Source organism: Phaethon aethereus (assembly GCF_964289735.1).
Source record: "Phaethon aethereus genome assembly, chromosome: 13".
Lineage (NCBI taxonomy): Eukaryota > Metazoa > Chordata > Aves > Phaethontiformes > Phaethontidae > Phaethon > Phaethon aethereus.
The window spans coordinates 607,559-629,998 of record NC_138589.1 but is presented as its reverse complement, the minus strand read 5'-3'; the positions used below and the strand labels follow the sequence as shown (position 1 = coordinate 629,998).

The 22,440-nt window shown below is 47.6% G+C and overlaps 1 protein-coding gene across 1 annotated transcript in view; it reads left to right on the top strand.

Moving 5' to 3' along the window:
* The window catches only part of HYDIN (HYDIN axonemal central pair apparatus protein), a gene marked incomplete at both ends in the record, with an annotated part of 135,442 nt that overhangs the window by 17,483 nt on the left and 95,519 nt on the right, over positions 1-22,440 (top strand). The window contains 3 exons of the mRNA XM_082005613.1: positions 1,584-1,708; positions 13,858-14,059; positions 16,874-17,057. Of these exons, the coding sequence (XP_081861739.1) occupies positions 1,584-1,708; positions 13,858-14,059; positions 16,874-17,057 (511 nt within the window). The remainder of the gene's footprint in view (positions 1-1,583; positions 1,709-13,857; positions 14,060-16,873; positions 17,058-22,440) is intronic.

Genomic DNA, 22,440 nt, shown 5'->3' with positions numbered 1-22,440 from the left:
AGTGTTGCCAGGAATCACCTTCCCTACCAGAAGAGGAAAGCTGCTAGTTAACTTCTCTGGCCAAAAAAAAAAAAAAAAGAAAAAAAAAAAACCCTGTGCCTATCCAACACCAGGCAACGATCCCACCTAAGCATCAGCAGAGACCTGCAGCAGTCTTGGCCCCACCATCAGCGCAGATGCGGGACCATGTAGAGCAACCCAGTTCAGAGGCTGATGCTGCCTTGTCTTTCTTCCTCTCTCAAAAGTCTCAGGTCCAGCACATAAACATTACTAAGCCTGATGCTTCTCCGTTAGTCAGCAGTGATGTTCTCACTAGTTGTAACGGGAACAGGTCAGGCCCCTAATTGCAGCAATAGCTCCTTAATGAGCAGAAACTCCAGCAGTTTCATCAGCTGTCACTACTTACGTGAGCAAAGTTCAGCTTGCACACGGCTCCAGTTGTTCTCATTATTTTTGTGTGCACATTGCATTCTCGCAAGGTGGTAAAACTCTCCAGAGCGTGTGTTTAAGGTGACAAATTGTCCACTAGGAAAGCACTAAACTCAATAACTTTTGGTTTCTAAGTGGGGCTGTACAAGAGCCATGAAGCCCAGCTGCCGTTGTGCAGAAACATGTTTCATCTTGACTTATTCCTGAGCGTTAAAGCACTGAGTTGTGTGTCGATCAGCCAAGACCTGTTTACCTGGCGACAAATTATAATTGCTCGTGTTCAATCTGAAGTACGCCAACATGTTTTCGTAGTTATTTCCAACACATTGCCCAGAATTTGCCTGGTGGGCCAAGCAAGCGGTTGCTGAGCTTGGATTACAATGTGGAGTCCCAGATTTCATCGCTTGCAAATCCATAAAAACTCACCTTGATACGCTCCTGTTAACGGCGCTTCATTTAGCTAGGGATTTAATTGTTTGGGCTGTAAATGGGATGCTCCTTTTGTGTCCTGTTTTTGTGTCATGGTATCACTCTAATCTGCATTTATGTTCACACAGATTTTTCTGATTGTTCCTTTTTTAGAGCAGCTTTCATTGAAACGCTGATAAAACGTGCTTTCTTAGGCTAAACCAGGGTGTTTTCAAGCCTAAAAAGAGTTCCGCAAATTAAACAATTATTCTCTGGTCCTCAACAAAGACTTTTATTCTCCCTGTCTGATTTCTAGGCTCATTAGAACAAGGTGTTGCCTTGACATTTGCATCTCTGGAGGTGAGGTTTATAGGTGACAGGAAAAGACAGATTCCTGCGGAAATCGGTGGCAAGTTATGAGTGTAAATAGCTTTTACCTCTGCTTTTGAAAAACCATTCTCTGGTTGTATTGCTAGCAGTCGGACTTGAGCCGCAGTGCACAGAACTGGATGCAGAGTTTTGGGAGAGATGAGGCCATTTTATACCGTATATATTTATTTATATTAGATCTTCTGAGGGCTGGATCTCTTCAGTGGGAATCAGTAGCTCTGTTTCTGATCCTGTATGTTCTGGTTTTTTTTCTTTTAGTGACTGTGGTTTGTTTGCCCCTTGCTTGCACAAGTGAGCTGAAGGAACACAGTCCCCAAATCTCCCACAGTAGCCCTGACGTCTCTCTTTTTTTGCAGCCCTTTCTCTGCCGATCCCACCATTGGGACCCTTGGGATTGGGGACACCATGCAAGTAACAGTGGAATTTCACCCGCGGAAGACTGGGGATCATTCCAGATCCCTGATGGTTCACTATGACACAGGTAGGTGCTGGGCGCTGCATGGCGCATGCTCTCTGCCTCTTCAAAACTCAACCCTTTCGAAGCAGAATAATGTGAAGTTTGCTTTGTGGACAACTTCTAAAACCTTTTTCTCTCTGAACCTCTGCATGTTTCAGTGCTTGGAGATGAGCAGATAAGGGACAAAGGATGAGTCTGTCATTGTTCTGTATGTCCCGTGTGCTGGTCCATCCCTCGGGGACCCTGGTGTCCACCCAGCCCTCCCTGTGACACGGTTGCCATTCCCCGTTGTCGCAGCCACCTTAATTCCTGCTCCAGCTGTACCTCCCCAGGCCCAGCTTTACCTCAAATAAAAGTGAGAAATAATTGGTGTTCAGGGGGTTATTAAAGTGGATCCCCTCAAAGAGGGATGAGATTTTTGGGAATCCTGTTTTGCTGGGAGTTGCTGAAGGAGAAACCTTGGTTCTCTATTGCAGCGTGCGCATGCCTGCATGAAGTTTTAATCCGAAACAACGCTATGTTTGAAGTGTAACGTGGGGAATGCATGTCTCTGACTCTCTCCAATGCCCACCATCTCTTACGCGCTATATATGTGTATATGACACCTCTGTCACGTATACTGCTTCTCCGTTGTCCTGCCACAGACTTTTTTCCGTGTTACTGTCTACCCATCTGCATCCATCAGGACTAAAGTAGCCAGGACTTGAGGGCTCTTGGGATTTGGCAGAAAGTGCTCGCTGCCTCCTGAGATAGGTGTAAAATTTATACTAGGGTACGAGGAGCCAAGATCAGGCCACAGAAATACTGTCAGCTTGATAAGTCACTTCAAGAGTAAGTGAGGAAAACATGAGAAAAAGGTGTGACGTTAAAATGCTTCCATCAGCCTCGGTTCAGCAGAGGTATCTTCTGATGCTGAACGAGACGCTTTCTCAGTTGCATGAATGCATTTGGTGTGTGTTTCCTCTTGCCCAAAAGAGAGGTTTGTTTTGTCACTATTAGATATTAGGAACAATTTCTTTACTGAGAGAGTCATCAAGCACTGGGACAGGCTGCCCAGGGAGGTGGTGGAGTCACCATCACTGGAGGCGTTCAGAAAACGTGTAGACGTGGCACTTGGGGACATGGTTTAGTGGGCATGCTGGTGTTGTGTTGATGGTTGGCCTTGATCTTAAAGGTCTTTTCCAACCTTAATGATTCTGTGATTCTAATCCTGAACTTTGGTCCTGGGGAGCATGATGTCCAAATCAAGGTGCTACTGTGATGCTTTAACCCAGCAATGAACATTGTGGTTGTGTTGAGTTTGTGGAATTTGTAAAAAGCTCTGCTATCTTCCAAATGCTCTTTGTAGCCTTATGGCTTATCACGGCTTTGTTTAATATTTGTCAGTTAATTACATATTTGCAGAGAACTGCTCGTGCTCACTCTGAGAAGCTCATGGTTATCATGGGTTTGGATAACACTTTCTTGAAAGAACTACCGAAGTTTCTGATAAAGCAGCACAAAAAGTGCCTAGTTTTCCATGCATAGAGAGAACCTACAGGGTAGAATTCAGAGGGATTGATCTTTCTGGGTTAAATCAGGACTGACCGCACTAGAGGTTAGGGCTGTGAGGTTTATACCATGTGAATGAAAAGACCATGTGAAGAATCAGGGCCAGGATCTTCATGGTTTGTTTTGAAAACCTGAGTCTTGTTCTTTACCAAAACACCTGCTTTGTCTATGGTTAATCTTTGCGAAAGTGATTTTCATGGGTTGGCCACGGGGTTCAAACTATCTGCTGGCTCAGAGATGAGCTACCTGGGAGATGAACCCAGGATCCATTCCTGCCTGCTGGTACAACGCGGCGGTTATTTTTAAATCACAAATTGAGAAGGAAAGCGAGGGAATAATTATGGGCTTATCTCTTGAGCTTTGAAGCACACAAATAAGTAAAAGGCTGCTGAGATTAATTGCTAAAGTGAAACCGAAACATTTAAAGCAGCTTTTAAGACTGATATTGCAGGTGTAGTGCAGAGCACCAGGCAATATTGCCCAAGCTTGTGTGGCAAGCCCTGGCTAATTTGTCCTGCACGAAGTCGGACTCCCTGTGACTAGCATACAAAAGCAGCTGGGTTGCTCTTTCAGAGCCCTCAACAGACTGTTGATGATGAAACAGAAGTGCTAAGAGCAAAATAGCATTTTAGGGCGTTGGGAGGCCTTTTCCTTGCTTTGCTGTGTATCTGTATTGGTTTGCTAGCAAGTGGCAGTAGCTCTCGGTGAGTTGCACCGTTGTTACCGTGACTTACACGGGATCAGCAGCATGTGGCATTGCTTTAATTTTTGCTAAAGTTGGGTCCCGTCTGTCCCTGGCATTGCTTAAGCAAGCGTGGAGCTCTTCAGTGAGAATAAGTCACAATTTTCCCTTTGCCTATTTGGTTGATTTAAATTGGACATCCTTTAGACTGTCCTGGTTAGGATGGTGCTGTCCCCTGGATAGACTGTATATGTGATTGTAGTCCCGTTGCTACAAACTTCACAGATGAGTGTGAAGAAAAGGTCTTGCTGCTCAGAGCATAATGATTTACAATGGAAATTTGACCTTCAGTGTCCAGCTCCTCCATTGCCCCCAGGTACACGTGTCTGGCTACGAAAAATTCCAGCTCATACTGAAATGGAGGTGACTGAGCTACAGCACATCCCTATTCATCACCTTAAATGTTCTGGGCTACAGCATGTCCCTATTCATCAGCTTCACATCGCATTATGGTATCGGAAAGGGTTTCTGAAGCCTGCGTGCCAAGAACACGGACAGGTTTGGGAAGGGTTTTGTGCTGCTAAAAGTTCTGCTGGTGGCTTGGCCCTTCCCAGGTGACTCTTAGTCCACCCCCTATGGATGTGAGAAAATGAGCTTATGGACTTAAGTCTAGTCTCAACCAAGCCAGTATTTATAAAGCTTGGATATTCCTTTAGCTCCCAAGCGATGCTTGGGTGAGATGCCCAAGCTGGTTGCTCCGAGGGCTGCGGTTTGTACATCAAACCCAGTTTGCTGCAGTCGTAAAGTTTATTATAGCACAAGCTCGGTGTGGGAGGGTGAGCTCAGGGACACACGACTAAGGAGATGTGTAAGGGGTCTCCAGAGCTGCGCTGGACGTGTGAAACAAACTCACCAGTTCCATTGCACCCAGAAAGGATAACATCTAGGAAGAATAACATCTATAGAAGATGCTCAATGCAGGTAAAGGAGGCTACCAGAGGCAGGAGGTGCTGCAGAGATGCTGGGAATTGTGGAAGGAGAACCACTTCTCTGCTCAGAGCTCCCTAAACCCTTGCTCATGTTGCCAAGATGTATCTAGTATGGTATGATGGGTGGTCTTCAAGGTGTAGGACCAGATTCTGTGCTTGTATGTGGGTGCCTGCAGTGCCCACTGGACCTTGCGGCAAGGTGCTCCGACAGGTTTCTAGTCCAGCAGATCTGTTGAGCTGTGCTGAAATTCCTCTGTACAGTTTTTCCCCATCAGTCGCCATGTCCCTTGGGATCCCTTTGTCGGCAGGGGAGGCTTCAGTAATTAGCAAAGCCTCACTGAGCTTGTGCATGCCTGACAGACTATCTATTGCTGTCAGCCGTAAAAGTAATTATGCAGATCGTGTTCCTGTGGGCGGGATCTCACCCTCTTTGAGGGGAGAGATCAGAGCTAGTACTTTTACGAGAATTTCCGGAGACAGCATATCCAAGAGGAGCCAGCCCTCAACCAGGAATGTGTACTCCATTACTGTTGCATCTCCCCTTGGTGCGGAGCCCAAGGAATAGTTCTCGGTGGTTTTAGTCCCACCAGAAGCCTCCAGCCTCGTGCTAAAAGCCTGCTGAGGAACCATCTGGGTATTTAGGAGGTTAATACCCTGTTTTCGCTCAACTTTGTGTGACTTATGGGAGGAGCAGGAGCTCTCCTAAAGCAAATCTCGGCTTGTTCGCTGTGGGTCACAGACTCAGGCTCAGAGCATCCTTTGTGGCTCAGCCCACCCAGGGCAAAGGAGGGAGATCTCAGCCTCAGCTCCTCGATTAATTACTTCGAGGACAAGTAGAAGATGCAGGCAGGGTCTGTCTCTGCAGTTGTCAGTCAGATTGAGTTTTTCTGCGCTGTGTTAGTTACTGTCCCCGTAGGAAGTGGATGAAGTAATGTCTCCCCTCCTGAGCCCTGGGGTGCAAAACTTGCTCTCTGCCAACTTCAGGTTATTTCTGTACGGGAGAAGAGAGCAGCTAAACATGTTTCTCCAGCACAGCATGCTAGGAGCACCGGAGAGCTGCCAGGATGTGCGGTTTGGGTTGAACCGGTGTGTGAACTACCCCTGCGGCCGCTAGCCCTGTCGGTGTCGGGAGCGAGCGGGATTAGCACATCTCTGCTCTTGCCCTTCCTTTGAGCCAGCACGAACGCTTGTAGGATAGATGCGATTTCTTTGGAGCAATGTCAAAAGCAAAATATACAGCAATATATAACAACATGAAATTTTCTGGGTAGATCTCAAAGAACTGAATGGGAATTGCTCTTAGTGTGGCTCACGGTTACAGAGGGATCTAGGTCTCCTGCCCTACATAGGATGCCCTGACCCACTGCCCTGTGATGCCTCTTGGTCTGCAGCAGCAGAAGCCCATGGAGCCGCGAGCGATAACTGCTAGCTTGAGAAAACACTGTCATTTAATCTCAACTGGGGAAAATGTGGCATGAGATCACTGGAAAAATTAAGGCATATTTAAAAACCAACTAATTAGGGAGCTGACGTGGAGCTCTTTAGTCACCCATGGAATGACAGCGAGTTTGACATGATGTATTAGAGCCATTTGGGTTTGGTGAAGACGACAGGTAACTACAAGAGCGGGTGTTTTTGGCTGGCAGCAGGGGAAGGAAAGCCTGTGCATCATCTCGGCCACAGCGAAGATGAACTGTCATAGAGGCTACAACGTCTTGCGAGTGGGCCAGGGGGAATTGTCAGCTGGGTTCGTGACGGTCCAGCTCCTGCAGGGATTGGTGTGGCACTGCTAGCTGGGAATGTAAATGCGTCGGGATGCCAACTCCCTTTCTTCAGGTAAAACTGATGCTGGGTTTAGCTGAATCGGCTTCAGGAAATGAGGCCACCCATGCGAGGGCTTGGCGGTGTGTTAGTGATCGCTGTACTTGTGCAAGAAACTCATTAAATCCCAGCCCTGGTTGTTTATTGCTGTTTGGGCCCAAACAAGTGGCTGTAGCATGGATGTGCCCGCACCTCTGAGCATCTCAGCTACCCAGAAGGATAAAGCACCTTGAGAAAAGCACTGCCTTGCTCTGGTATTAGTGTTTTTGTGTAGACTTTGGAGAAAACAACCACCTTGGTTGGTTATTTCACACTCTTTCTGTTAAGAACCCCCTTTCTACCAAGGGCGTTGTCATCTGTCTTGCAAGGCTGGCGTTGCAATCAATGGCTTCCAGGAACTTGCTTGAAAATGAAATGAAAATCCTATTGATTTAGTCTCTAGATCAAGCCTTTTCCTATCTCTCTTTTTCTTCTTTGTAAATCCACTGATGGATGTGGATGGGCAGCAGGGTTTAACTGAGGTTTAGCCCTTGATGTGTTGCATTTTACGTTCCTGAGATCACTCGAGTTGCTGAGTGCCTTCAATTTGTGCTGACCTCAGCCAGAACGGAGGAGGCTCAATACTTGCCTGAGCAAACTCACTGCCTCCTTAGATATTTATCCAAGTCCACCCCCGTGTTGTGCAGGATACCAGAGTGGGAATACAAAAACCATTTTCTGGTTTAGATCTTGTGCAAGCATCTACAGGGGCTCTGATGTTGCTGCGAGCAGCGTTAAGTAGTTACTGAGCTAAATTCTCAGCACCAGACCCTGAGCTTCCGATTGCCACCGCTCTGTGCCATTGCTGTTCACCTCCAGTCGTTCATCTTCACGCAGTTCTCTGTTCCTCCAACACCAGCTGCATTTATAGAAGCTTCTTACGAGCACTAAGAGTTGGGAAAATCTTCTGCTTCTTAAGCAGTAGCCTCTTGACTCCGAAGCTTTGCTGTAGTGCCCTGACGCAGCTGGCAGATATTTAGAAATTTATTTTATTCTGTGAGTTTATAAAGATCTTGTTTCCTCTGTTTATCCTAAGGCGTAAGCCAGACTCTGATGCTGTAGCTATTACAAGAGGCTTCTTCTAGCTTTTCCTTGGACTATCAGGCATTTAAAAACTGTGCAAAGGGATTTTTGGCACAGGTGGCGAGTGCAGTTTTTCCTCCTTCGCTTGTGAGAATTCCCAGTAGTGTGGCTGGTTTCTGACTTTTATGTTCTTGTATGTCTGCTTCAGAGTGGGAACCAGGTGAGTGGAGGGAGGCGTATATTGTAGGCAAAAAAAAAGGGGGCAAATAGGAGTTTGTGCAGTTATCTGTTGACTTTGCATCTTAACAGTAGCAGCACTGCTCCGGACCGAGGATTGGCAACTAATACTTTATACGACTGACTGGTCATAGTCTTTTATAGTCTGAATCAATTGGATTGATGAGTGAGTCTAATTGGTCTCCAAAGTGTTCATTTATGTCAGAACAGCTCATAGGTAATAACTGGTTACTGTCTTTGTTCCCCTTTTCTAGAACTGCTTGCAATAATGATTTTTTTTTTTTGTTTCAGATAAGGTTGTTCTACTTCTTGCAGACAGAATATGGCCTTTTGCCCCCTCTCCAGGACCTTGTGTTTCAAGACAGATGGCCCATTGCTTTGGGGGTAGATGAAGGGGAATTAAGTTTGGGCATCCTTTTTTGCACAGCTTTATAGCTCCACAACACCCCTCCTGATAAACCTGCTAAAGCAACCCACAGAGTTGACTGCATGAGCACAGACTGGGGGGGCGTGGGGTGGTGTGTGTACTAGAAGGGTCATTTGGAGGTTAAAAGTCTCCTTTTGGCTGTTTAGTTCATCCCCAGGTATGCACAGAAATGGACTCCCATGGGACTGCACATATCCCATTTTATCACAGAAAAGATTTCTGAAAGAATGTGGTTTTCATCTCTTATTGCAGGTCATCCTTGACTGCAGCTTGCCCACCCTATCATCACTGGAAATCACTAATAAGTTCTTAAGTGTCATTAACTCTGGATGTGTTTCAGGGCAGAACTGACCATTCATTAGTCTCCTTCCCTTGCGAATCGATCAGCAGCTGCCAAGAAGCAGAAGAGCAGCTTGAAGGCTGATTGATTTATTAAGTGGTATATTGGGCAGGTCTTTGCCAGGCAATCGGAATGAAAGTTCCTGCACTGTTCTCCCCGTGGGCCAAAAGCAATGTTTCAGCTAGTCAGGTACCCCAGCGTATCATTACTGTAGTGGCAATAACGATTAAAAATAGCCCACAGCATCCTGGATATGCGGCAGTGCTGTCTTTCGTCATCCGATGGTTCCGTTGTCCTTTTCAATACGTTCTGCGAGGCTCCTTCACGCTGGGCAGAACAAAGCCTCCGTGCTTGCTCCCAGATATTCCCGTGCCGGAGTGTTTCATCCTGTAACAAGGCAAACAGAACTTCCTAAGCACACGGTGTGGAGAAGGTCATGGGGAATACTTTGGGTGCTCCGTTACAGGTGGATGCCCAACGAGGAGCCTATTTGATTGACACTAAGATGACATTTAATGTGCAAAATTGCTGTCTGAAGAGCCTGCAACCCGTCCTGTAGACCACTGCTGGCTGGGCATTGCTCTCCATCTCCCTTTTTATCCCTGTCTGTTGTCTTCTGGTTCCTTGCAGTGGCTTTGGGGTAGAGACCCTCATCTTGCCTGGAGCCAGTGGGTGCTTTGCCAAGGCCCGGGCCATGCCGGGGACTTCTGGCCGTTAACAGCAATCACTGTGGCAACAGTGATGATGAAGATGCTCTGAGCTTTGTAGCTTGGGAATAAGCACCCATGTTAGCAGGAGTTATTTAGCGGTGAGGCTTATAAAGAAGCTGCTCTTAGGGCTGGAGTAAATAAGATGATGATTTAACGGCGTCTGAAGGCAGCTCATGAAACCGCCTCGCAGAAGGACTTATAAAAATGACTGTCACCGCTCTGCGTCTCGCTCTCGCGCAGGGAATACAAGTGTGGGGGCTGACAGATGTCCTTTCTCAGGCCGATGGGGACCAGCGTGCTTTATAGGTGATGCTATGAGCTTCTCAACTGCAAAACAGCCCAGAGCAATGCTCCTGACTCTGATCGAGTGGTAGCTCTGAGGGAGGCATGGCAAAAAGCGTGTGGTGGGGAGGGCTGGATCCAGCTGTAGGTGACTTCTCTGGGCTAAGCTGGGAAGCTGGGCTCTGGAAGGCTGGGCTAAGGTTTTCAGAGATGGCTTAGCCTGGTGAAGTGACTCACTTCCTTGGTGGTGAAGTGGTAAGAGCAGCCCTTTGCACACTGTTTGAAAAACAAGAATATGCCAGCAGTGGTGAGGCAGGAGCAAAAGAATTTGGGTCCATAGGGAGGTACAATAACACCTTTTTGAGTGAAGAGCTCTGCTTTCATTGCTTGTATTCTCAGGGACGAAGCAGCAGGACCTGCCTCTCTTCAGCTGTGTTTGTAGATGGGATGAGAGCAAGGCCGAGTCTTCTGATAAACTTGGCAAACGAAATGGAACTTGCTTTCCATGCTGCCCAAATGTTTCAAAATTTGACTGTCGTGCACTCTCTAAAAAGATTAAAAATCCAAATGCAGCAAAGAGGGGGTGGCAGGGATGGACAAAGAATGTCTCGGTGAAGACAAAATGCAGCAGGGTGCTGTTTTGTTTCTACTCAGTTGAATCAAACTGGTACCAGCTTCTTAAGAGAGCACGAATCGATGAAGGAAAGTACTGTCTCTTGAATACTAGGGAAGAGTTCTTTATAAAACCTGAAATTTGTTCTGAAATCTTGTTCAAGGGTTTGCTCATCCATTCATTGAGCTATATGTTCCAGCTAAACAAAATTTGTCTTTCCATTTCAGAACAATTTGTACTGCTTTGAAAACTATTCCCTCTTGCACGACGATGATCGTGTAGTATTAGAAGAATTGAGAAAGATGGTTTAGCTCTTCTGTAAATTCCCTTTTTCTGTTTTTTTTCCTGCACAACACGCCCCACAGAGGATGACCCAATACTACATTTATTTTTTTACTTCAAGGTAGTGAAGAGTTATCATGATGTGTCAAGATTCCTGTGTCCACAGTCATGCAGATGGATGCTGGAATAAAACACAGTGGTGTTTCTGCTGTGTCAAAGAGCATCGTTCAGGAGTGCACAACCCAAAGCATCTCCTCTACTGCTGTGTAAGAAGTCCAGCTTTTAATTGCAAGTGCAGGCATTGGGTCACAGAGTGGGAGCTGCATCCTGCCATCTGTAGGAAATGTGTCAAAAGCATGTAAGAATGAGAGAATTGACAGCCTGTAATAAGATGCCGTTGTGTAAATGATAGGGCAGATACATCTAGATTCACTAAATGCGCTTTCATGTCAGCAAAGCATCCCAAACTACGCACTGTGGCCATTACCCTGTCAAGTGAAATACCTAGTGCTACATCACTGGTACAGTGCAGAGATTTTTTTTTTCAACTTGTATTATTAAACAACTGAGAGTCTTAAATGAAATGTCACATCTAATTTAGCACCCAAGACATGAAGTCTGCAGCCGCCCTTGGCCAACCCTGACAGCTCCGCTCCCTGTGTCAGTTCATCTGCCCAGCGAACAGATCCGCAGATTCCTCCTGACTCGCTGGCATCTGTGTGCACCCGACCGTACCGAGCCGTTTGTGGGTTTATACCTTCAGCAAGATGCCAAATACTTCTCTTTGTGGTAGAAGGTGCTCTGGCAAAACCCTCCAGCCTTCAAAAGAGTCCCCGCTGCCTGCAGCCAGGAGCGTAAGGGTGGCTGTGTCCCCAGCTCCTCTCCAGGAGAGCAGCAGTAGGGGATGCTTAGCAAAGTGTGTAGAAACAGGCAGTGCATATGGCTCGGGGATTAGCTTTGTTTTCTTGTGCCGGGGGCTTTATTCTCATCTTTCTTTAATAGATTCTGATGGTTTTATCTACCAAGAATTTGTCCAGTTGGTCTCTGGATTTATAGTTGTTAGCCTCTGCAGCCTCCTAGGGCAGTATGTTCCAAAGGAAGGAATATTCCCTGGAAAAGTACTACTACTTTTGTGTAATTTCTGACTAATAACATTATTTCAGGCCTTCAGGTTCCTGTTTTATGATGAATCATGACAAATTTTACCTTATCCACATTTCTTAGGCCATTCATGCTTTTATAAACCTCTCCGTCTATTTCCCATATGATTTCTAGGTCGAGGAATCTTAGTCTTCATATAAAAGCCGCTTCATACTTTGAATTGTTCTTTCTGCCTTTCTCTATTTAATTTCAGATGCTTCAGCTTGGTTTTTAAGATCAGAACTATACCCAATATTCCAAGACCCACGTGGCCACAGGATTAGACAGTGAGATGATGAGAGCTTTCATGGTGTTGGTTTCGTAGCAGTTTGTCTTGCTTGCCGTAGAGCATTGGCTCGTGTTTCCGTGAACCCGAGTTGTGCGTGCTCAAAGCACTGTGCACGTCTCATTTCTTGGGTCCTGGTTCCTCTGCTTGCCAGTGTATGCCAAGGATTCACTGGAGGGGAAAGGCAATGCTTATAAAGTGTACACGCCTCTCTAACTCTTCTGAATTTCAGTTATTTTTATATGGCAAATTGTCCATTATAATAAGAAAGCAGCTTGTCCAGTCATTGGAAACATTGCTGTTTTTCTCACAATGTAACTCATCTCTGGCCACAAATCCCTACTGCTCTAGACACCCTTCAGGGCAGAGAAATGGAGGTTATACAGGCACAGAGGCTGAATTCTCCATGTGTGGAGGTGAACAAATGACTGTAGAGATCTACTATTTGAAGGGTGAGTCTTGCTTCATTCCCCAACCCCCTCCAAAAGAGGGGGCTCTCTTTTTTCTTTTCACATGCCAGTCTTCTGTGTTGCATCTGGCTTAGGAATTAAGGAGTCCATCCAGCACACATCCAGCCCTCTCCTCATGGTGTTGCGTAGTAGCCTTCTTTAAGGCAGATCCATCCACTGGCTGCCTTGCTGTAACCTATGCAGTGAGGAGAAGGCTCTGCCTCTGCAGAGGGATGCTCTCTAGGGTATGGCCGGGTTGTCAGTTGGGACTGGCTCTGAGGCTTTATGCACCACTGTAGAAATCTCATCTCTATAGAGCATGTCTGATCTTTGCTGTTCTCATCTCACCTGGGAAACACTCACCTGCATCAAGAGGAGTGGGCTCGGTACTGGAGTTTGAGATTGGTTGACCCCCGGGAGTTACTCGGTTGGGAAGAATGAAGGCTTGAAAGCTCTGGAAATGAGGGAGCCTTTGGTGGGAGTCTGTTCTGGAGGGTGAAATGCTGGCAGGTACTTCAGCAAGACTCCAGTCATTAATCGGTTTGACGTGTAACAGCTCGGTCTGAGGTGGAAAGCAAAGACGTCCTCACTCTGGGAGTTGAACAGCTTGGGAATACTTAGTGTAGGCTTGCAGACTCAGGCATAGTTGATCCAGGCTGAAGAAATAGGCTTGCAGGACTGCAACAGGCAGGGTGGTGTGGGCCGTGCCCCCCCAGCCTTCTTCTGACATATCTACACAAACGCACAGCAAGTGAGGGCACTGCTTCTACACCACCGTGAAGTTCTTCTGCGTCCCATCCTGCCGTGGCTGTCGCTTCACTCGTTCCTCTGAACCTCCCTTTTCTGCCCGCCTGCCCCAGGCATCTTTGCTTGTTGGCAACAAGGGATCGGGAGAGACACAACACCGGTGGCATGCCTGCAGGAGACCCTGGGCAAGCCAGGACTGAGGGGGGACTCCTCAGAGTCACCTGAATGACTTAGGTGCAGAATTCCCAGGGACCTGAGTGGGATGGCAACCCAGAACCCACCTGGGCACACCTCAAAAATCTCACTGTAAATACTGTCACCTTGGGGGGAGATGTCTAACAAACACATCCAGGAATAAGGTGCGTAAGGCGGTGCCCAGGACATCCTCATGCTGTACGCACGCAGCTATCTGGATGTCTCAAATGTACTGATCTATGGAACTGCTGATACAGCTGAAAGCTGTAATGCTTTCTTCTGCTACCTGTGGCTTGCTCTGCTTCTTGCACTTCCATCAGCAAGCGAGATGAGCCAAAACTCCCCTTTGCTTTGTTCCAGGTGAAAATATTCACACGAGCCTTTATGGAGCAGCTGTAGATGTCAACATCAGGCTAGACAGGAACTCCTTGACAGTTGAGAAGACTTACCTCACGCTGACAAACCACAGATCCGTGGTCATCCACAATCGGAGTGAAATCATAGCCCACTTCCAGTGGAAGGCTTTTGTTACTCAGGAAGAGGAGGATCAGCAGAAACTGAGGTTCGTTTGAAAGATTCATTTCAGTAAGATACACGGCCCAAGGGTAAAACCAACACGTGGCCTCCAGGGGTATTGGTGCTTTTGAGGCGTTTAGGACAAGTAAACCATCCACAGCAACAGGGTGTGTGTCCCTGGGCTTTGGGGTAGTGGAGCTCAGCCCTTCCCTTTCCAGTTCTATCCATACTCCAGCTGAAGGTGATGTTTTGGGGAGGAAAGGTTGATTGCAATGACTGGATTTCCTCATCAAATTTGTGTTCGGGAGCCACAAACCACTGAGATCCAGAGATCCCTGAGCTACAGAGGGTCCCTGAGGCCGAGGAAGGTCTCGGCACTTGTTACCTGGGGCTACATTGAGTAATAGCACTTAACATAGCTGCAGGTAGCACAACTATGATGATACTCACTGCAGTTTCTTCCACTCCAACTTTGATAAGATGACAGGCTCCTTTTCTAGAAACATGCAGGGTAGAGTGCCTCGCTGGCCCGGAAAGTCAAGGCCATCCGCTGCAGGATGTTGAATTGCCTTGTGCTGTCCCGGTTTCCGGCACAGCGAGGTATCTCTGCCCGCCCTTAGAGGCTGTGGGGAGAGTTTGGGGGTGGAGGGTTCTGCAGGGAGGGTAGGGCAGCACAAGACTTGGAAGTGCGTTTGGGCTTCGACAACCTGTCTCTTCATGGTGGTGAGAGATGGGGCAGGTTCTCCCCAGGGTGTCTCCGGTGAAGCTTTGAAATTCCCATTTCAGGCAGCAGAGAAACATTTATAGCCCAGGGGGATGAATTGGAAATTACACTTAAAAGCTTGGGTGATTTAGGGAATCCTTGCATGACTTCTCAGACTTGGATGGATGTAGCTATATAGGAGTTAGCCTGAACCTGTAACTGATCAGGAAACTGCCTTAAACTGGAGCACTCTTTAAGGGCTTCTGAGCAAATAAAGTTCAATGTAATTAGGTCAGAAATGCCTTGAAGGCCACAACTAGTTTTCCACTGTTCTCTATTTTTAATTACACAGCGTGTGACTTCCATGCAAGCTCAGTGCGTTAAAAGAAAATCTCATGACCTTCTCTTGGTACCTCTCTGGATCATTCCTTTACCATCTCTTCCCACCTGCCTGTCTCAGACTGGACCCCGAGTGATCCTCTTTCCCCCCAGAAGCAACCAGGTTTCTCCACAGTTAACTTCAACCTCTTTTTTTAATTACATTTTGACCTTGTGCCAGTTTGTGTCCTAGACTCTGGCCAGGATGTTTTTTTGCCCTTTACTTGCAGTCTTAGGGATAGCTCCAAGGCCATTGTCCTGCTGTCAGAGAAGCTTCTGAGATCTCAGAGCAGAGGGGACTTTTTCATGAGCAGAGGCAGTGCAGGACCCTGCACTGGGACGTGACCCGAAAAGACCTGGATCATTAGAAGGTCTATCCAGGGGTTCGTGCTGTCTCCCTCCTGCAGGACTTTCTGGGATGTAAAGATGGAATTATTGTCTGTTGATGGAGGTTGAGTTGAGGGTCGCTCATCTCAGCGGCTGGAAGCCCTTCTCATGCACAGCGTTGCTAGCCAAAGCAAGTATTTTTGGCACCGGTGACGGCATTTGCCCGAGGCTCTGTCTGTGTGCGGCTAGTAATGTCCATGACCGTATTTCTTCTCTAATTATATTTGAATTTAGCTGGATGATGATCACTATGTACTAAGTTGCCTCAATTTGCTGCATATGGAGTCTTCCACTCCTCTCCCCAGAGCAGTCACCTGCTGGTTCTTCATGGCTAGGGGACTGGAGTGTGAAGGGAGGACAGCAATATGCCAGCTAGGAAGCAAGTCCTCTGTAGCGGTGCTCCTTTCTCATCTCTTGGTTGTAATCTTTAAACACAAGAGTGATTTCTGCTACAGCTGCCAAGTAAGGGAGAGATTAACTGCGTCACAGCTCTGCGAAGAAGGCCATAGAAGAGGAAAAAGATAAGGTGGTTCAAGGCTATAGATGTAAGGGTTTGCATTCAGAGATGCTGGTCCTGACTTCTTGAGTGGGTGATGCTAGGCAAAGTCCCTTCCTCTCTCCGGGCCTCTTTCCATGCATATAAAATCATTAATTTCATCAAAGTGATGCGATACCTGAATTCATTAGTTTGCTTTTAAAGAGCTCTGGGATCCTCTGGTGGAAGGCAGTATAGGGAACAGAGAGCAGATACAGTTTGCTTATCCCTGCAGGTCCAAAAGGGAAGAAAAAAAGTGTGATGTAGCTGAAACCCATCATCTTCTTCCTTCCCAGTGAGGCACCGCAGTGTGTGCTCCTTGATCTTTATCTGCCTCCTCCGAGGTAGAAAAAGCCTGTTGAGGTGGTTGGTGGATTCTCCATCAGTTGTGGCGGTGGCTTTGAGCCAGGTAGCTCTCTGGAGGGCTTCTAGCTTTCAAAAAAACCCTCTCTTTAGCTTATAAGCCATGCCAGCAACCCAGAAGTGATCATCATTTAGACTAGATATTAGGAAAAATCTCTTTTGTGAGAGAGTCGTCAAGCATTGGAACAGGCTCCCCAGGGAGGTGGTGGAGTCACCATCACTGGAGGTGTTCAAAAAACGTGTGGACGTAGCACTTGGGCACATGGTTGAGTGGGCTTGGTGGTGTTGGGTTGATGGTTGGCCTTGATGATCTTAAAGGTCTTTTCCAGCCTTAATCTGATCCGTTTGGGACCCCTTGGCTTGGGGTCAGCCCCTTGCTGAGCTGCTGCTGTTCCTCCCCGAGCGCATTGCTGCCCCTGCACTTACACGATGGTCTCCACGAATACGTTGCTTATCAAATTATCTGCTTGGTTTGTCTCTCCCCGTGGCCGCAGGCTGTGTCGCAGGCTGCGGAGGCAGGAAGAGGACGAGACACGTTATTTTCTCAAGGAGTGCACGGTGGACCCCACTCTCCGAGAACACCTTTCCCTTCTCTCCCGCACCTTCCAGAACCAGAGAGCAAAGGTGCAAGGAGACTCCATGCTTTTCTCTGATGATATCTTCACCATTGAGCCAGTGGTAAGTGATAGCTGAGAACCCCCCTTCCTCCTCCTCCTCGAATAAGGTCACTTGGCAGATGCCCACATCAGCTGGCTTGATGTGCAAAGAGGGAAAACATCAGGTTTCTAGTGAGGCTGGGAGAGCTTGTTGCGAAAAGCATTTCTGAACTGAGGGTTCCTGACAGGAGCCTGCCTGAAGCTGAGCTCTGCTGCAAGGGCTATAAATTAAGGGGGTTTAAGTGTCCTTACAGTGTTCAGAGGTATTTATGGTTGTACGTAAGGGCACACCTTACATATACTGTATGGGGATTAACAAAGGGTATTAGGGCAGCGTCAGGTCACATATTGACCTGAAAAATGAAATGGTCCTCTGGAAAGGAGGCCAAATTCAGCCCAAGTTTAATCATGGAAATATCAATCCCTTCATATAACCTGGATTTATACCATGTCTGACTCCCAGCATCATCTGTGAGCCGGGACACAAGACTGACAGGTTAAAATGGACTTTTTGAGTTGTTTGTTGCACATAAGTACTGAAAATTTTTTGGTTTTCTGTTTTATACAAGCAAAATTCCATGACTTTCAATCAGCCAGAGTCCTGATTCTGGGTATTTGCATGGTCTGAGACAATGCCTGCTGAGCAGTGCAAAACCCCTTCTTGTCTTGGAATAAATCCTAGAATAATCCCAATCTCTGCTTTTAAAATAGGTGAAACTAATTTTTTTTTCAAAGGAAGGGGATCATATTCTCTTCTGGGTTACTCCTATAGCCTCTACAAGGCTGAGTGCCACCAATGTCAGCACTTTCACACCACTGTAGCTGATGGCAGCGTGACGTGACCAAGAGATTGTGTCCGAGCAGTAGGAATGTTGTAGAGCGGGAGCTCTAAGAGCCTCCTGCGGCATGTCGGAGTTGGTGTTGGAGTGTCCCAGGGCTCCTGCTTCATCGCAGTCGGACTATGTCTCCTCAACTAGCTTGACCCACTCTTGAGTTCCTGAGGTACATTAAGGTGAGGTCCAGAAGTCTGGCTGCCCTCAGTCCTGGTACTCCATGTAACGATGTACGGACGAAAAGTATAGCCTGGCCTCAAGTCTTGAGTGGAAACCTTTCCTAAATGGCTATTTTCATGTTGCACAGTTTGTTCCAGTGAGTAAACTGGACTCATGGGTTTGCTATGAGTGGACTACTACAGGAGTCTCTCCCCTTCTGTCTTGTCCAGCATTATCAATCTTTTGACTTCTCTTAATTCCATTATTTACGGAACAGTTGGTTTCATGTTCAGAGTTTTGCTCATGTCTCTTCCCCCTGCCTAGCGTACAGGTGTCTTTACATCAAATTATAGTATTTTCTCCTCTTTGTCAAATGTAGAATTTGAAAATCCACCACCACTGACTTCTTTTTCTCTGGTTATGAGAGAAGGACCTCCACTTCCATCTCTTCCTCCTCTCCCATAACCTTTAGTGTGGACAGACACCCTTCTTGCCATGCAAATCTGCCAGAAAAGCGCCCCAAAGCCGGGATCTTGCTGCCTCACAGATCTTCTGGCCAAAAGCGGCCGCTCTCTTCCCACCTATCTCCCGGGATGCGTCTGGGAAGCACCCTACAGAAATAATCCAACCCTTGTAACAAGTGACTAGAGGTAATTGCTTCCAGAAGATAGGAAGCTGATGGAGGGATAATAGTCTTGGAAACGCTTTCTGGGCAGGGCGGCTTGGCACAGAAGCTTTGCTTGTGTAAGCGGACCATGAGCTGCTGGGGTTTTCAGATCTTGCTCTCTATAGAAGCTGTGGCAGGCCACTTCAGGCTGCGTAGGGTTAACTCGCCGATGAAAATAATAACCAAAAAAAGTGATTTTGGAATTACTGTGTGACCATGAAGATTTTGAGCAGCCATCCAAGCCTGTGGGAAACAAGCTGTTACGCAACTCTGACTCTCCGAGCGCATCTCAAATTTGGTTTAATTTATTTTTGCAAATATACATGATATGTCAGCAGAAGCAGCTGCGGTAGAAGCCCAGGTGGCTACCAAAGGACAAAGTCCTTGATTTTTTTTTTTTTTTTCTGCATCCTCCCCACCACAGCTTTTCTGTAAGTCACATTGCAGACATGTGGGAGCTGACTCCTTGGAAATGGAAACCAGAGGAAAGGGAGGACAAGGATTTGTTACAGTTGCACTGACCTTGACAAGTCATCACTGTCCTGTCATTGCCTGGTAGGGACTCCTCAGGGTCATCTCTTAACTCGGAGCCGATGGAGGTGGTGCTCAAGAAGTCCAGGTTAGGAAATGGCTACTGTTGTTGATCCAGAGGCTGGGCCAGGAGGTAACAGTGTTGTTTGCTCCTGCAGATCTCCACCTCAGCTGGGGAACCGAGCTGGTTCCCATCCAAATGAGAGGTTACTGCAGAGCGCTTCCATTCTTGGCAGAAGGCACCATCTCCAGTGGGAGCTATGGTCCATCCCACAGCTTGCCGGGGTGTCAGTTATTTACGGAAAATGGCAGATGTTAGCATTGGCGCTGCCTTTCTCCGACGTGCCCTGAACTTGCAGGATGCACTTAGGGTGTCATTTCGGGGTTTCTATTCCCAGCTCTGTCTTTGGTTTTCTGTCTGCTTTGAGCAGCGATTTCCTCTCCATGGATCATCATCTCCCTCTGCAAAACCAAACAGGGCATTTGGCCAGCAGCTGGTGGTGCCCAGCTTTTCAAGACAGGCTTTTTCTTATTCAGGCTGGCGGAGATCTAGCAGGTTCTCATTATTCAGGGGCTGAGGGAGGGGAAAATAGCCTCTGCGAGTAGTTACGGTGGGGCTTTTGCGTAGAGATGACTTATTGTAGGTGTGTGCTACTTCGCAGCTACTTCCTACGCTTCACAGGTGCGCTATGCCCTCCCGTATCACGTTGCTTTACGCTGTAGCAAAGCCAGGGTACAACAGCTGGGGGTTTTGTGCCATATTGTCGTCCATCCACTATCTGTATTTTATGCCACAAGCCAGTTGCAGACTGTCTGAGACCGACATTAAGCCTGAAGCGTTGCAGCAGCGTGTTCGCAGCGCTGTGTGTGCTTTATTTCTGTCCTGGCTGGTGTCCACGGTAGTTTTCCATGCTGTGACTCAACTGCCATCCTATAGAGAACGTGCTAGCCCAGGCAGACCGCCGGCTTCTGAGGGACCACGAGGCTCTCACGCACATAGCAGTAGCCTGCAAGGGTGGGTAATGAAGCATATCCTTTTAACCAGCAGTTCTTTTTTTCTCTGTGGGGTAGCAGGAATGTGAGGAACCTCTTCAACAGCCTATTTTAATTTCCCAGGAGAAATAACTCACAATATTTCCTAGTTTTATAGTCTGATGTACAGCAGTAATGAAGGGAGAAATGACCAAAAATTTCCTAGATTAGTTATGTCTTTAAAGACTCTTTTTTTTTTTTTTTTTTTTGCTGTGGAATAGCACAGTAAAGCCTAACTGGTTATTTCTTCTTGCCCTCTACCTCTGGAGTCCGACGGTCTGGCTTACAGCTTCAGTGACAATACAGGAAAGCTGTCTGTGGACATACTGCCAAAAGTTTCCACGTTGGATCCTGCAGAACGGTGGTTTTGTATCAGGAGCTTAAGAGACTTGAGTCTAACTGCTGGTGCATGTTTTCTTGGGAGTGAGGATACGAGCACAAGGCTCCAGTAATGCTGCTGCATTAGGATGTTTCTAGAGAGCTGTGCTGATGCGTATAAAGGGACGGGTTTTGTGGTTAGTCCGTAGGCTTGTTTCCTCCGGTGCCCTAGAGGAGCCTCATCTGACTGTGCCTCGGCATCCAGCAGCTCCTCAGGTGTTTGGAGATATGTCCGGATCATGGTGCGTCGCGGGGATTTCCTGGAGCGCGGCAAGGTATCGTCCCCAGCAAGGGGGGTTGTGTGCTGCACCCCATCTCTTTCGGTGGTAAAAGAAGAAATGACATCTGCCTAAAGCTCCAGGCTCCCTCCCACACCGGTTAAGTGTACAGAGGGATCCCAGCAGCATTGCGGCAATCACCGTGGTCTCGGCGGTATTGAGGAAATCGTCCCAGCGGAAGCTCGGAATGGGATGAGGCCAGGACAACGAGGGCTTTGTCATGAGCAATATCTCATATCCCACGTGGAGACCAGCCAGAGCAGATGGCAAAACCCTGATGTTGCTCTCCGTCCTTCTGCACCCACTTGCCCATCAGCAGAGGGTGGAGGGAACCTTGGACGTGGAGTCCCAGCTGGGGTAGCAGTAGTGCTGTGTAGAGCTTCCTAGGAGCTCTCTGACAGGGCCCTGCCCTCATCTGTGAGCTGATTCCTAAATATTTCCTGCAAAGATGAAGGCTGGCATGGTGTTGTCTCCAGGAGCTGATCTGAGATGACCTGAAGGGTGTCCTTATTGCCTGCCTTTGATGTAAAACTCAAGTATCCTGAGTTGGGGGACAACCTGGGCTGCTCACCTTCTGCATTGCAGAGGAACGTAGTCTTTGTAGCCCCAGGCTCCCTGCAGAGGATCCAAGCTAGGTATCGAAAGCTTACCAGTGTGAATACTCCCTCATTGCTCTTGAAGGCTTGGGCGTTCAGGTCTTGAAGATTCAGCCCTTATTCCTTCTGCCTGTTGGGATCTACATGCCGAAATGGGAGCTAACGGTGCTGCCCTGCCAGCGAGGAGCTCCTGGAAGGTTTTTGCTGCCCTGAGAGGAGCATTGGAAGTACCCCAATAGCCTGGATGGACTCTGGGTGGATGAAAGCCTTGCTGTGCCTCTGCTTCTGTAACGGGGAAGTAGAATTTACAGAAATATTTTTTTTAATGAAGTTTTCTGTTACCTCCTCCCTGCTGTAGTCACAACGTCTCCCTGTACGCATCCACCGCTGCTGTGCAAAGTCACGCTGAGGGCCCGGACACGCAGAGTCTCAGTCTATCTGGCTGCCAGAGCTTGGTGGGGGACCGGTAAGCTTGCCATCCTAGTCCCATTCACCCAAAACTTGAGCCCGTTGGCAAGGACCGGAGCAGGACGGGTGCTGTGGGCACAGCTCGTAGCGAGACAGAGTCAGAAAGTCGGAGTGAACCGTCTCCCCATCTTGTCCCTGCCTTCTGGCTCTGCGCAGCCCTCCTGGGTTCCCTGCCCTGTCAAGTCTGTCCCTACCCCTTCCTCGGCGATATACTGCTGTTACTGCGCCCTGAACAGCGGCATGAGATCACAGTGTTGGTTATATTTGTCAGAGATGTGCTGCCTTGGAGCTCATCGAATCCCAGAGTCAGCTAAACTCACTCAGCTGGAAAAGTGCGCTGTTGTTAGCAATACATATTCATCAGGCCAACGGGTCTTTTTAACTTTCTTGTTTAACTTCATTTTTGCTTATGAATTGTATTACACTTGCTTCCATTAACGGGAGATGTATTGCCTCTGTCAGC